General features: G+C 46.5%; 1 protein-coding gene across 1 annotated transcript in view; it reads right to left on the bottom strand.

The window, feature by feature from the left end:
* LOC310692652 (syntaxin-binding protein 4-like) overlaps positions 1 to 12,937 on the bottom strand; it is a 64,487-nt gene extending 51,550 nt beyond the window's left edge. Inside the window, exon 1 of the mRNA XM_083473663.1 lies at positions 12,476 to 12,937. Coding sequence (XP_083329789.1) covers positions 12,476 to 12,540 — 65 coding nt within the window. The 5' untranslated portion in view covers positions 12,541 to 12,937. The remainder of the gene's footprint in view (positions 1 to 12,475) is intronic.
* Between the last annotated feature and the right edge of the window lie 2,782 nt (positions 12,938 to 15,719).

The following is a 15,719-nucleotide window of genomic DNA, read 5'->3' as shown; positions in this document are numbered from 1 at the left end:
AGAAGAGGAACATTTTCGTGTGGCTCCTAAAGGTGTATAATGAAGGCACCAGCTTCCAGGAGGGAAGCACCCTTGGAATGTGGTTATGGCGAACTGATCACATTTATGTCTTCTGCAAGCATATTTGTGCCCTTGGCATGGGGATAAAAAATAAAATCAAATCCCAGTCCACAGGGCCCTGTGTTTGCTTGGCTGTGGAGCTGGACTGTGTGAAGAAGCAATCTCAGCCATGCCCAGTGCTTCCCCACCAGCAGCTCTTGCAAACTCCCTCCCTCCCTCCCTCCCTCATGAGAGGGGAGCTTCCAATTTTGACAGGCGCTTAAAATCTCATTTGCTTTATCCTCATCCTACTAGAAGCTGGCAGACTGAGCCGTGCCGTTTTGTGACAATTTTGAAAAGCTGATTTCATGGAAGCTCCGAAGCGAAACAGATACACCAAGCATTCCTTTTTTGGGTGGGGGGTGGGGGTGGAAGGCACGACTGATTACATCTATGTACCACTTCAAAGCCCTCTATGCCTAACTTGTGGTCTGGCTTGGTCTGCTGTGGCAGAACGAGATGGTTGCATCCTGATGTGGGGGGTGGGGTGGACAGCACCCACTTGAAGCTGCAAATGGAGGGGTGTCATTTTTGAAAGTGCCCCCTTGGATAAACAACCTCCCTGCAAAGTTTAAACAACAACAACACTGGCCACATCAGGTAGAAAGGTTCTAGCCCTATTTCACTCCCTGCAGTGCTCATTTTCTAAATACTGGGTGTTCTTTACATAGGAGAGCATCCAGCCCTGCTGTTGCTGAAGAAGAAGAGGAGGAAGAAGAAGAAGAGGAGGAGGAGTTTGGATTTGATATCCCATTTTATCACTACCCGAAGGAGTCTCAAAGCGGCTAACATTCTCCTTTCCCTTCCTCCCCCACAACAAACACTCTGTGAGGTGAGTGGGGCTGAGAGACTTCAAAGAAGTGTGACTGGCCCAAGGTCACCCAGCAGCTGCATGTGGAGGAGCGGAGACGCGAACCCGGTTCACCAGATTACTAGTCTACCGCTCTTAACCACTACACCACACTGGCTCTCAGTCGATACTGACCCGATGGCAGGGCCTTCTTGGTATTGCTTCCACATTTGTGGAGCACCTCTCTGGTGAACATTCATTTTTAGCCAGGCCTTTCATAGATGAAAGCTACTGTTCTTGGTAACCTTGAAATTATTAGCTATGAGGACATATAGCTGTGCTTTGATGTTTCTACATGTTTAATGTCTCTAAATGGTTTTTTAAAAAACATTAAAATATTTTTATTTGATTTTACAAATTCGTTCACACTCATAATCACAAATAATAAAAATTACACAGGGTTCTTCCGAATCTCAGACCTCCCTCCTCCCATCCATGGGTTCTTTAGTTTAGGTAGCTTAAAAAAAAGTTTTTAATGCATCCATTGTTTTGTGATTTTGTCGTTTGCCACCCTGGGAGGAAGAAAAACAAACCCCTGTGTTGCAATACAGAGATATCTGCTCAAATACAGCTGGATCAACTGTTTCAAAGATGAATCTTTGTCAGCAAGTAATTTTTTAGAATAGCCATGCAGGTAAATATAATACTTGTGGATCAGAGCTCATTAACCAGTGTAGCTAACTGATGCTGATAAAACCAATGTTTGGTTTGTGGACGCGGGTGGCACTGTTGACGCGGGTGGCACTGTGGGTTAAACCACAGAGCCTAGGACCTGCCGATCAGAAGGTCGGCAGTTCGAATCCCCATGACGAGGTGAGCTCCCGTTGCTCGGTCCCTGCTCCTGCCAACCTAGCAGTTCGAATGCACGTCAAAGTGCAAGTAGATAAATAGGTACCGCTCCGGCGAGAAGGTAAACAGCGTTTCCGTGCGCTGCTCTGGTTCGCTAGAAGTGGCTTAGTCATGCTGGCCACATGACCCGGAAGCTGTACGCCGGCTCCCTCAGCCAATAAAGCGAGATGAGCACCGCAACCCCAGAGTCGGTCATGACTGGACCTAATGGTCAGGGGTCCCTTTACCTTTATCTTAAGAACTTATAAACTGTATGGAATTACTTGCTGACGAAGATTCATCTTCGAAACAGTTGATCCAATCCAGTTATACTGTTCTGCTTGTTTGCTGATTGCTATTGAATTCGTTACGTTGGAGCACCCACTACAATACTTCTTGGACATTGAAAGGCATCCTGCCTACATCGTGGTCTTCATCGCCAGTAACTCATTACGTTGACTACTATTTGGTTATAGACTGACGTATATATTATTTGGAAATTGTTAATGTTGGATGACATTTTGCTACCAATCATATTACATTTATTACATTCATTAGCTACGTATTGCCGCTGTATTTGAGCAGATAGCCCTGGGAGGAAGGGCATGTTTGTGTGATTGGAATTAAATCCCTCTGTTTTCATGGGATTTATTCCCTAGAAAGCGTTTCTTTGGGAATGGTGGCCTTAGGAGACTATCATTGGCTCAATATATGCCCCATGTATTCATTGCTAGTCCTGCTGAAAGTAGAGGCAATATTTTGGCCACCTCATGAGAAGAGAATACTCCCTGGAAAAGACCCTGATGTTGGGAAAGATGGAGGGCACAAGGAGAAGGGGGACGAGGACAGAGGACGAGGTGGTTGGACAGTGTTCTCGAAGCTACCAGCATGAGTTTGACCAAACTGCGGGAGGCAGTGGAAGACAGGAGTGCCTGGCGTGCTCTGGTCCAGGGGGTCATGAAGAGTCAGACACGACTAAACGACTAAACAACTAAACAACAACAACAGGCCTGTTAATTCCAGTGGTCTGCTCTGAGTTTGAGGCAACCCACTGAGCACAGGGGAATTCCTACTTGGTGACACCAAACCAGTCACTTGGGAAAAAGACAGGAAGTCAGCCCTTGACATATTATGACATAATAAACAAGACAAAGGTATCTATAAACATGTGCAAAGTGCAATTCCCATATGAGAATGGGGGAAAAAACTTTTCTGTGAGAATGGCTTTCGTTCCTGGCAAGCTTCAGTCTTACTTGCTGTCCATTTTAGATCCATTTTAAACAGGGCTTAATTTTAAGTAGGCCTAAGACCCTGGACACTGGTGGTGCTGTGGGTTAAACCACAGAGCCTAGGGCTTGCCGATCAGAAGGTTGGCGGTTCGAATCCCTGCGACGGGGTGAGCTCCCATTACTTGGTCCCTGCTCCTGCCAACCTAGCAATTTGAAAGCACATGACCCAGAAGCTGTCTACAGACAAACGCTGGCTCCCTCAGCCAATAAAGCAAGAAGAGTGCCGCAACCCCAGAGTCATCTGCAACTGGACCTAATGGTCAGGGGTCCCTTTACCTTTTAAGACCCTGGACCTTGTTTTCAGAGCCCTTGCAGGAAATGAGAAGTGATAGGAGCAGAAGATGCTGAGCATGTACAGAGTGTATTTCTTTCTCACCACAGAGTAAGAAAAGTACTCCTTGTGCAACTAAGATTAAGGAAGTCAGAACATCACCACCACCACCACCACAACAACAATAGAGTGGTTTAGTCACTTGCTATTAGGGATGGGTGAATATGTCAATTTTGGTGTATCTTTGTTCCTCATTTTTCAGTTGGCAGAGTGTGTGTGTGTGTGTGTGTGTGTGTGTGTGTGTGTCCCCTCAGGAAATTTATTTGCATTTACTGCGAATTCATCTACTCATCTTTGTATGCAGTTTTTCCTAATGTTCACATTTTTTTTGCAAAGCAATTTCCCCTAATATAATGCATTTTTATATTCTTTTAGATTCTAATACCCTAGTGAAGGTGCACAGCTTGGCTGGAAAACTGCGTTGCAAAATTCAGAAAAATGAGAATTTTTGCAAGATGGCTATGTTTCGGTTCACTTATAGTTTCAAAAGGCAAGAATTGCGTAGATTGGCCTTTAAATGTGAACTGGGCCGAATTTCCCCCCCATCCCTGTTTGCTACACAAAAAAACCCATTGAGATTAATAGACCTAAGTCATGTTCATTCATTTCAATGAACCTACTCCGAGTAAAATTAACATTGGCTGCAATCCCATGGATTTACACCATCATCATCGGAATCCATGATAATGTTCATCCGTACATTTTTTGCCCTATTGTAAAAATGCACCATATATAATGGCATCATATTGCATCCTTGAATTTCCTTGTTTATTTGAAATGAGGAGGAGGAGGAGGAGAAGGAGGAGCAGGAGAACTTGGCTAGGCACGCTCCCTTCTGGGGGGAGAGAGAGAGAGGATAATGAGGCATTATCTCCTACCTTTCCGTATCAAATTCTGCCACATGTGGAGGCTGGAAAAGTACTAGGCCAAGATCTTTTTCCTTCTTCTCTTTCTCCTTCTCCTTCTCCTTCTGTTTCTCCATCTCCTCCTCCTCCCCCTCACATCCCCAAACTCTCTAACAAATTAATCTTTTAATCAGTCACTGAGTTGGGCCATATTTATCAAAGTGATGGGGACACATTATCTCCCTGGCCATCTGTTTGGTGCCCTCCAAAGCTGGCTTGCTGGACAAAATCCTAATAAAAGTGTAAGGACAGCTGAACATCAGGCTGCACAGCTGGCCCTTTTCACACGCAGGGGGCCGCTCTGGCCATAGAGCTCCGGCTTTTGCTCAGGGCAGGCAACTTGCCGCTGATGCGTCACCAGAACTAATCATCCCCATATTGGAGAACAAACAGAGCAGCCTCTGCCGGGAGGGCTGCCATTTCTTATTCTCTTTCTCTGGCCAGGGTTGGAATGGGCCTGGCATCTGCTGGGGTCCACACTCTGACAGAAGGGTCAACCGTGGCTGCCCCCTGCTTTCCTCCCCAGAAGCAGGCAAGCTGCTAAGTCTGCTAAGATCTCCTTCCCAGCACCTCCCAGAACCAGCCAATGCTGATGCCTAGTGGCATTAAGGACTACATAGTCTCAATGCAGTGCAAGTGCGTACCTTCTCCTTGCCAGAAGGCCTTAAAGACCACAAAGCCATGACGCAGTGCAACATACCAAGCTACCTTACACCAAGTCAGACCATTGGCGCATTTAGTTCAGTGCCATCAGGCAGGGGCTCTCCAGGATATCTGGCAGGTAACCCTCCCAGCCCTAGCTGGGGATGTTGGGGATTAATCCCGGTGCCTTCTGCATGCAAGGCAGATGCACTAACGCTGAGCTGCAGCTCTTCTCCTAGAAGAGGCTTATACTGAGTCAGACCACTGGTTCATCTAGTCCAGTATTGTCTACACAGTGACTCTCCAGGGTTTCAGTGCTGTACCTGGAAGTACCAGGGATTGAACCAGGGACCTTCTGCAGGCAAAGCAGGTGTGCTGCTGCTGAGTTGCAGCCCTTTCCCTGATGCTCCTTGTGCCAGCAGCAGTGATTCGGGCACTCTGCACCAGCTGGAAGAGGTTAGAAGAGAAAGGGAAAGGTGGTGGCCATGGTGATGGAGGAAGTAGTTGAGACAGTGGGGCATCTGCCCCACGCACTGTGCCTAAGGGGCCTGGAGGTCCAGTAGGGCAGGTAGGGGTCCACAACAGGGACCAGGGAAATATGGAATCAGCCAAGGCTGGGGCCAGTACCTGTGGCATCTGTCCCACAATGCATCTGGCAGGGTTGGTTTGTTCATGATGCGTGGATGGGTAGTTGCCTCAGGTGGCAGGCCATGGCGGCTGCTAGTATTGCCATGGCCAGCTGCCCCCATTGCCGACTGCGGCAGCTGCCATTGCTGGTTGCCACCAGCACCATTAACAGCCACTGCTGCACCCACAGGGGAGCAGCTGGAGGAGCAGCTGAAGGATTGTTTTTCTCCTTCAAGGAGTTAGTAAATAATACACACATTTTTCAGAACAGGTCAATGATGCCCTGGGAAAGTGGCAGCCTAAACTGTTTAAAAGGAAAGATGGAGAGGAAGTTTAAAAAGAAGAAGCTGGTGACTATGCTACTGTCTCTAATAGGGATGGAGGAACCAGTCAATGTTGGTTTCTCATTTTCTAAGAATCTGCCCTCTTCACTTTCTCATTTTCCAAGAATCTGTCAGTTTGTTTCTCTCAGTTTCTCATTTTTATAATATATATATTTTTTAAAGTCCTCATGAAAGTTCACCAACATTTTAATCTGATTTTCTCCTAATATTCACAGTTTTGTATGGATTTTTGTGCAAGAAGATGCATTTTTTTTGCCTGTTATGTTCACCAATACATGCATTCTTGTACACACTTTCCCCTAATATAAGAATTTGGGGATCAGAGAATTTCACTGCAAAATTTAGAGAAGGGCGAACTTCAAAGGACAGTTGTGCTTCAGTTCACAAATAGATTCATGGATTGCGAATTAAACAGGTCTGCATTGCAACACAATCCGAAGCCAACTTCTCCCCCCAAAGTATGTTCCCTGTCTGCAGGTCATCTGAAATACAGGAGGAATGCAGCTGTAACTGGAAAATTGTGGCAAAAATTGTTTCAGGCAAGCAACTAAGGAGGAGCTTAAGGGGGGGTGGAGATCTTCAACTGTGCAATGATCTTTTGACTGTGAAAGTCACCCGGATTTCTCCTGCCCCACCCCTGTGAGTGTGAAGATAGCACATCCCCACCTTTGCAGCCTAACAGACCAACTCTAAGGAAAGCTCTCCCTTTTCAGAAGCATCTCTAGCAGCTACCCAAAGTACCATATTTTTCGCTTCATATGCGCACCTGACCATAAGGCGCACCTACTTTTTTTTGGGGGGGGGGGGAATTCAAGAAAAAAAAATGCGGCTCTTGGGGGCTTTTGCAGGAGGTGGGGGAAGTGAGAGAGCCTCGCTCTGTCCCTTCCCCCACCTCCCGCAAAAGCCAGGGATAGCCACGTGAAGCCTCCCCAGGGCAGCGGGATGAAGCTCCCCACTGCCCTGCGGAGGCTTCGCGGGCTACCCCAGAGCTGCTCAACCCAAACAGCAGGTCGGGGCTGGTGAGGGAAGCCCGGGTCCGTCCCCCCCGCCCCAGGGACCACACATTCGCTCCATAAGACGCACAGACATTTCCCCATGGATTTTAAGAAGGGAAAGGTGTGTGTTATGGAGCAAAAAATACGGTAGTCAGTTGGGCAGGGGGTACTTACCTGAACTCCCATCAGCAGTATCACAGCAGCTAACTGGGCAGAAGAGGGTCAAGGTGTTAGTGAGTTCAGTATGGTGTAGACACCATGGTGGGAGCACTATATTGGCTCTGCTGGTGTCTTGCTGCTGTGTCATCCCTCCCAATCTCTCTCCTGATAAGCTGCAGAGATCCCAGGGATAGGAGGCTCAGGCAAGCATCAGTACCCTAGCATGCTACTTGTAGCTACTTTCTACTCTTCTGGCCCCATTATAGTTGTAATTTCCCTAACCAATGATGTGGTTGGCAGTAGCATAACTGGCTAATAATGCACCTTTAAAAAGGCACTTCAGACCCATTGGTTGTTCTCTGCCCAAACGCAGACTCCAGCTGCCTCCTGACTTTTCCAGGTATGATTCCGTTTTATACCAGCATATTTAGACTGTGCAAAATTCAAGGTTTTTTTTGCCTTTAAGGATAGCGATGGGCAAATGCCCTGGAAAAGGGTGGGATAATGTCGATGCTGAGCAGCTCACTAATAACCTCCACACGAACCAATCGCAACGAGCACCCAATGGACAGCAACTTTGTGTGACCACCATGCAATCTTGTGCAAACAAATGAGGATGGACACTCAATAAACAGACTGTTTGGTAGAGTCCTCCTTCCCAGTCATCAGATAGTATAATAATATATTCCTTTTGATGCAAATTTCTGAGCTGGGACAGAGAGGAAGTTAAGGAGGCAGGAACTATTTCCACATACTGTATTTAGACTATGTAGGCTCATTGCTCAGAGCGAGAACAGATATTGCATCAGCTGATCTCACTTGTAGCTCCAGCACATAATGCGACTCTACAGCGGCAGTTGGGGTTGCTGCATTTTGCAGGGTACCAAATTAAGTTTGGGTGCAGTGCCTGTACACAGACAAGCTAAAGGCCCTGTGCATTCTAGAGTCACTCAAAGCAAGGGAGATGAGATTGGGGACAGCGGCTGTGAACATGCTGCCCATCCAATGCATTGAGCCTGTGCACATTCTAGCGGTGTTCACGTGTTACATTCAATGAGTGTACAATCAGTGTGTCTATATACACTAATAGTTGAGCTGTACACTTGTATTGTTATTCCCATGGGGCATTCGCACATTGCGTTCAACAAGTGTACAATTTTTGTACCTATGGACACAGATAGCTGAGCTGTACACTCATACAGTTATTCACATGCAATGTTCCATGGGTGTACATGTGTACACAACAGCTGAGCTACACCAAACAAGTGCAGTCTCTCTGTCCTCCATCCAGACAATCAAGAGGCATTATCAGAGTTCAAGGGCACAGTCCATCCAGGCAAAAACACTCAAGTGGGTGCTTAAACCAGGATTTTTGAGAGGCGTGGCTTGGGGAGAAGGGGTGTGGTTGGGAAGGGGCTGTAGTGTAAGGAGAGTTTTGAAGGCTAGATAGAGAGGCTTGGAGGGCTGCTCTTGGCTCCCAGGCCTGAGGCTCCCCACCCCTGGTCTAATCAAAAGGTAAAAAGAATCCCTTTCCTGCAAAAACATAATACCCTTGAAAAGAACAGCAAGTTTCAAATGCACCAGATAACATTCTTTTGCAGCGCTTTTGGCTAAGGCTACCAGATTCCCCCCCCCCCCAAAGAATCCGGGGACACTTAAAAAAAAAATAAGAGAAAAAAGTTGTTTTTTAAAAACCATTTTTTTAAAAAAATTAAGAAGTAATATCTTCTCTTCTGGGTCTCCTCTGTTGTGCAGCTTTTCTCTGGGCTGATTTCTTGGAGCGCTATCTGCTATGGAGAAGGCTTGGGTCGGGCCTGGGCTCGGCCACATGTCCTTGCCCTCCTGGTGCTCTCCTACCTCTCTTCCTCAGCAGCAGTGGACAGAGCAGAGAGGCAAGATTGGGGCTCCCCTCTTTTTTCTCCTTTCACTTTCTCTCTCTTCCTTCTCCTTCTTCTTTCCTCCTTCTCCTTCTCCTTTCCTCCTTCTCTGACTGAGACGGCTCTGGGGTTTTTACTGGCCCTGGAGCGCTGCTGGGCAGTCAGCAAGGTGGCCAGGTGCTCTCACACCCAGCTTGATTTGGGTCATGGGGAGGGTCAGCGGTTCCCCCAGTTGATGCGCCAGTCATCCCCAGTTCCCCCTCAGCAGTGGCAGTCTCAGCAGTTGGCTCTGGCTGGCTTCAGGAGCTCGCTGCCTTGGCACCCACCATTTTGCCTCACTGGAAGTCCCCATATGATGTGTCTTGTGCCTTTGAACCAATCACACACCATTCATTCCCTACTAATAAATCTACAACACTTAAAATATAAATCTGGGGACATTAAATGAAATCCAGGGACATTCCGGGGACGGATTTTGTCTGGGGACAGATTTGTAAATCCAGGGACTGTCCCTGGGAAACGGGGACATCTGGTAACCATACTTTTGGATGTTTCCCTCCCATTTCTTCTGTAGGCTGGTGTCATTCCTTTGCTACTGGATCTTTTCACAGCCTGGTGCTCACCACACTGGCTCATCAGTCCATGTCCCCCTTTTTATCCTCACGACAACCCTGTGAAGTAGGCTAAAATGAAAGACAGTGACTGGCCTGAGGTCATGTAATGAACTTCATGGCTGAGGGCAGATTTGAACCCTGGTGTCCCAGGTCCCAGTCCAACACTCTAACCCTTGGGTAAGCAAACTAAGGCCCAGGGGCCAGATCTGGCCCAATCGCCTTCTAAATCTGGCCTGCGAACGGTCAAGGAATCAGCATGTTTATAAATGAGTAGAATGTGTGCTTTTATTTAAAATGCATCTCTGGGTTATTTGTGGGCATAGGAATTCGTTCATCCCCCCCCCAAAAAAAAATATAGTCCGGCCCCCCACAAGGTCTGAGGGACAGTGGACTGGCCCCTGCTGAAAAGGTTTGCTGACCCCTGCTCTAACCACTACAGCACAGCAGCTCTCTTTTACAACCTACTACAATTGGCTACCACCAACCCTCTCCTTCCACACTGTGCTACCACCAAAAAGCAGCAAACAGAATCCATTGTACCTGCATACCTAGGGGTGCCATATTACAAAAGGTGAAAACCCAGACACAAAACTGCTTTTGCAAAATCTCAAAAAAAAGAGAAGTTTTTGAGCTAAAGGAAATTCAGCAAAATCTAGACTTTGCCATATGTTTGGATTTCCCTCCCAGACACTACTTCTGACTGCCATATTCAGGCTATGTCCAGGAAATTCCAGACGTATGGCAACCCTATGCATATCAGTCTCTACCAGGTGTACTAGGCAAATATCTTAACACATGGAGGAGGGGTGCAGGGTTTAACATGCCACACATGTCTCCATTCATGCACGCCGATGAAAGAGTGGGGAGGACTAATGAGGGAGGTTGCCTTCAGAGATGTGTGGGGTCTGGGAGGGGGTGTGCCCCAGGGAGAGTCTTGAGGGCCAGATCAAGAGGTCTAGGGGGTGACATTTGGATCCCAAACCTTAAGTTCTTCACCCTTGCTTTAGACAAAATCCATTAATAGTTATTGGTCAGGCTCAGACTATGTACATTGGGACCTAGTGATGTCCATACTACCTGACTGGCGTCTGTTTCTGCAGAGTCTCCAGTTACACTTGGTGACCGCAAAATATCCCCTGTTAATACTACGTGTTTGTGTACAGTTCAATATATTTGCAGGAACTTGTACAATGGCCAGTGTTTGTGCACATTCTCCATTCAGCTTGCACAAACCACGGCATATGCATCTATGCAAACACAGACTCAAGGGACACATACCGAACACCTCTAGTAGACTGACCCAGGGTTTTTACAACTGCATGCACATCACTGAAAGGCATTCAGGTAGGCATGAATAATATTCCCAAGCAGACCCGATCCATCCAGGGACATACCCAAATCTACAGACAAAATAGCCATCAGCCAGGATAGCCTTCAGTCATGTCTACATGCAAAGTGGGTTATGTTCGCACATCAGGACTTTCCTTCTCCTACAAAAGTATCTTGCAATATAACAGAGGAGACCCCCCCCCCAGGGGGAAAAAAATCATAAATGCAAACTGGGGCCATTGTGTGCACAAAACGTTTCCCCCTCCCACATGTGGCTCACTTGCCGAAACTCTGTGTGCACAAAAGAGGATACACATGGATACATATGCATGGAAGGATCCAAGTTAGGTGCCCGTGCTATAGGTACACAGCCACGCCTTGCCTAAAGATGTTGGCCTGTGGGTGGTGGACACGCTCCATTCAGATTTAGGCTTGACCTGTAGGCTGCCAGTACCACAACTGCATTGCCAAGGGGAACTTAAGGATTTTGTCTCCCTAGCAATACCAACAAGGTTCAAAACATTGTCCCAAACCAATGTTCAATCTAAAATAGATGTCTGCACTGTAATCCAGACATTACTGATTTCTCCCGCAGATCTTTAGATGCAAGTCCCTAGAAAGGAATGTTCCTCAAGCTTTTTGTTGTTGTTTTGGTCACCCAGGCACCCCTTTAAATGTACTGAGTTCCCTATGCTGCTTCTCCCCCACCTGGCAACCCACCAGAAGTCATATCTGGGGCCATCGTGTGCACAGAATTCTTGTGCAAGCCCATCACGTGCCACACACTTTGAATGGTGTAAGGATCTGTTGACTAAGGTACCAATGCAACACTGGAAGAGGTAAAGATGGGTGAAAATTGTTTCTCCCCCTACTTCTCATTTCCCTAGTCTTGTTCACCATATTTCTGCATCAGCATTTAATTTGTCAGCATTTACAGTAAATGCTTCTTCTAAACTACACACTTATTGCATGCAACATTGCTTCCTACACAAATTTTCGCAATAATTTCCCCATGATATAATGGTTTTAATCTGGGTCATTTTTTTACTAATATGAGCATTTTTATAAATAACCCCCCCCCCCCAGTGCATGCATGTTTGTGCCCATTTTTAAGCTGGAGAATTACACCGCAAAATTCGCAGAAGAGTGGCTTTCAAAGGATAGCTGGTTCCCAATTTGTCCATTAACAGGCTTGGAACTTCACTATATCTCCCTGCAAGTATTTTATGCCAAGGAAACCTGCCCAGGAACATCCTCGCCTTTTCCAAAACAGGATATCCTCTGATTCAGTCTTTTGGCTGTGTACCAGCATCTTGGCATTTACTCTCCTTACAATGTTTTAAGAAGCTTTATGAAAAGACATTCTGATCTGCAACTTGGTCCGGCCTCACGAATCTCTTGGGCAAACATTCCAAAGTACACAACACCACACAAACACACACACCCCCACCCTGCCTTGGCAGGGTTCTGTTCATGCTTCCTAAAAATCCCGAAACGTCTCCACTGATGTGCAAAAGACAACCAGTTGTGCAGGAAGACACTTAAGCCTTCTCCCCACTCCCCAGACCACAAGCAGCCCCTCTTACCAATAAATCAGAGAGAGTCCGTCAAAGCGTTCAAGTTCCCTGCCAGTCGGCTTAAGATAGGACATTCTCTCGTGGCCCCGGAATGACTGGCTCCCTCCTATTGTCCCCAGCGATGGAATAAGACCGTGCAACAAATCTGGTCGCTCAGTTGCAAAGCCATATGTCAGCGACCCGACGGCAAGCGCTTTCCCCGACAATCCAAACACCTACAGAATCACGGGAGCGTTTGAGGGGTGGGATCCGATGACTCTAATTCCAAGGAAAAAACGTGACATGCGACGGGCTCCCCAGAGTTGGAGGCCTCTTGGCTCTCAGTGCGAATTGATTTGAGGAATAATTTGCAAAAGGGCAATGCCCTCAACTCCCTCCTGCGTCGGCTAACAAAGGTGGGCTGGCGCCGCGGTCTTGGCCTGAGCATTTCATTCTGGCAGCCTTTCGGGCACAGCGTGCGAGGAACAGATGTTGTGACTCTTTGTTAATCCTAAGTGGCAGGTCCGTCAAGGGCAGAATCATTCCCAAGGGCTTCCAAAGGTTTTAGCTCTGGCTCCAGACATAACAACAAGAGGGTGGCTGTAAAAACCTCCCGGAAGGGACAGCTAGGATCAGAGGGACCCCCCCCCTCCCGTGTCTCCTTTTCGCTCCTGCGTGACAGAGAGCTCTCAGGAGCATCGTGGATGCTGCTGTTAGTGGGTCATGAGTCTGTTTCATGCGTTGGGGAGACAAGCAAGGAGCCCTCCGCAAGGTATCCTTGGGAATCACACTGGGGACGCAATAAACGGCAGATTGGCACGGAGCCTTTTCATTGCTCCCCGCGTTCCAGACTTACAGGTGCTGCCAATCAAGTCGGCAGCCCTTCCCTCGCACTCAGTTGATAAAATATCCTTTGCCCAAGAGCAGATCAAGGAAAAGAAGATTTCATGGTTTCATTTAGTATGTAAACAGTCCAAATATCCCGCCGGCCAGTTAAAAGAAAAAAGAGAGGCATTGAGAGAGAGAGGTTTGTTCTAGGATGTTTAAAATATAGAAAACTCTTTTAGATCACATGTGTTGTTGATTTGTTTATTTTAAAAATCTCAGTATATACACATGTATAAATTTGCTCACCCGCTCTGTCCCCAACAACAAAATTCAGGCTGGGAGAGAAGAGATTAAAGAGAATAGAAATGTCCCTCTTGGAAACTTTAAAAATCCAATTTCAACAGCTAAGGAAAACAGATTAATGGATAGCTCAAGCCCTCCCCCTCAAAGGCTGCCCAGAGATAGATTAGAGAGCTGCCTTCACACTTTCCACGGCAATCATGTTTGCAACGGATACACATTTGCGTTCCAACAGTATTTGCCGTGTGGGAAGAGCTGCAAACAGACATGCTCTCAGGCATGTAGTGGCCTGGCAGTACAGCACTGCCATCAGAGCTCCCTGTCAGGGATGCGGGGGGAATTCAATTCAGTTCATGTTTAAAGGCAAACCTAATTCACATTTTCCGAAACACTACATGAAGCAAAACACAGGCATCCTTCAAAATTTGCACTTCTCAGAATTTTGCAGAGCAGCCCTCTGGCCAGGCGATGTGTGCAAAAATGCATATACTAAGCTGTGCGTAAAAACACTGCAAAAATGATGGACGGAAGTGCATCCTATTAGGGAAAGTTGTATTGCAAAAATTATGTAAAACCATGTATAAACTAAAGGTGCATATTAGGATAAATTCAAGAAAATGCTGACAAATTTCCATGAGGCCTTCTTTTTTATTTTTTAAAAAATCACAGACTGATGTGGATCTGAACTTAAGATGGGGGAAAGGATTGGAAACGGATATATTTGCCCATCCTTACTCCCTGGGCGCTTAGGAATGCATGCCTGCTCATCACATTTTCTGTGTTTGCTTTGAGGGATACGAGTTAGCAAAGCCACAAATAGCAGAGCTTCCATATCATCTGAAGCATGACTGGCCTACCCTCAGAAAGGGGTAGTTCACAGTATGATTAATAGAATCACACAGACAAGCAACAGGCCAAGATGACTGTCCTATGAAAGGTGGTGTACCTGCCTCAGTTTCTCCCAGGTTCTCATTTTTCATAGTCTATGGTTCAGTTCAATACATTTCCACATCAGCATGAAATGTTTATTTTTTTAAAAAAGGTCCTTGTGAAAATTGTCTACATTTTCGGGAACCTTCCTGCTAATATACATATTTTTGTATGGTATATTGCCAAATGTGCACATTTTTGCAATCAAGTAATTAAAAATGTCTTTATCAGGGGAAGTGTGCATAAGAACCCAGATGTTTGTGAACATAATGTGCAAAATATATCAGGGGAAATTGCTTTCAAAAAATGAGGAGATGAGGTAGCCCAATGTGTTTAAACTTACTGAATTGTGTTACTTCTTAGTGAGCGATTGGGTAAAATGTTGGCTGCATGCTTAGACCTCCATATCTTAAGATCTAAGTCTGCACAGAGTGATTCAAAAATTCAACCCATGAAGCATTCCCCTAGAAGTGTATGCTGGGGGACCTACTGATTTCTGCTTGTAAAGCAATTATAAAATACATAGGACCTTATCTTGGAGTAGATGGTTGGTGACCCTACAGCTTATTACTGCAAACTGGAGAAGAATATGACCTTCTGACTGTCTTTAGCTGAAGGCACTTTTTGAATCACGATCCCTAGTATTGTGTAGCATACAGCAAAGGACACAGAATGCCAAACATAAGGGGTGTTTGCGCACACCTAAGGCTGCCACCTCCTGCAAGCCTGAGAATATAGCTGTGGGTTTTTTTTTAAAAAAAGGAAACGTATAAAAATCAGCAACGGATGGGGAGAAGATGTACAGAAGACTGGAAGGAAGAGGAACAGAGAGAGCATTGAAACTGACAAGATTGGTCCATCCTTCGGTATGCGTCTTCTTTCAAATGTCTTCCTTTGCGCAAATGCCAGCTGAGATCCACCACAACGAAAGAGCTTTCAGATTTGGCAAGAACTTCCCCCTGCCATAGTTAGAGAGATGAGCGGAAGCTGCAGGTGGGTGGGCATGGAGCTGTGAAGAACCAGGGCACCTGCCAGGGTGCATAGGTCTATTGGATCACGGGTGTTAGTGAAGCTAAGAGGTTAATCGCTGGTGGAGATGTGTCACACCTTGGCAAGGGGCTCCTGATGGAGTCGATGGCAAGCAAAGGCATTAGTGGCACAAAGCCACGCTGAAGCTCCAGGCCTCTTAATAGGCAATGGTGTGATTAAACAGTGC

The sequence above is a fragment of the Podarcis liolepis genome (assembly GCF_965112155.1).
Source record: "Podarcis liolepis genome assembly, chromosome: 14".
Taxonomy (NCBI): Eukaryota; Metazoa; Chordata; class Lepidosauria; order Squamata; family Lacertidae; genus Podarcis; species Podarcis liolepis.
This window is presented reverse-complemented; position numbering and strand designations above follow the sequence as displayed.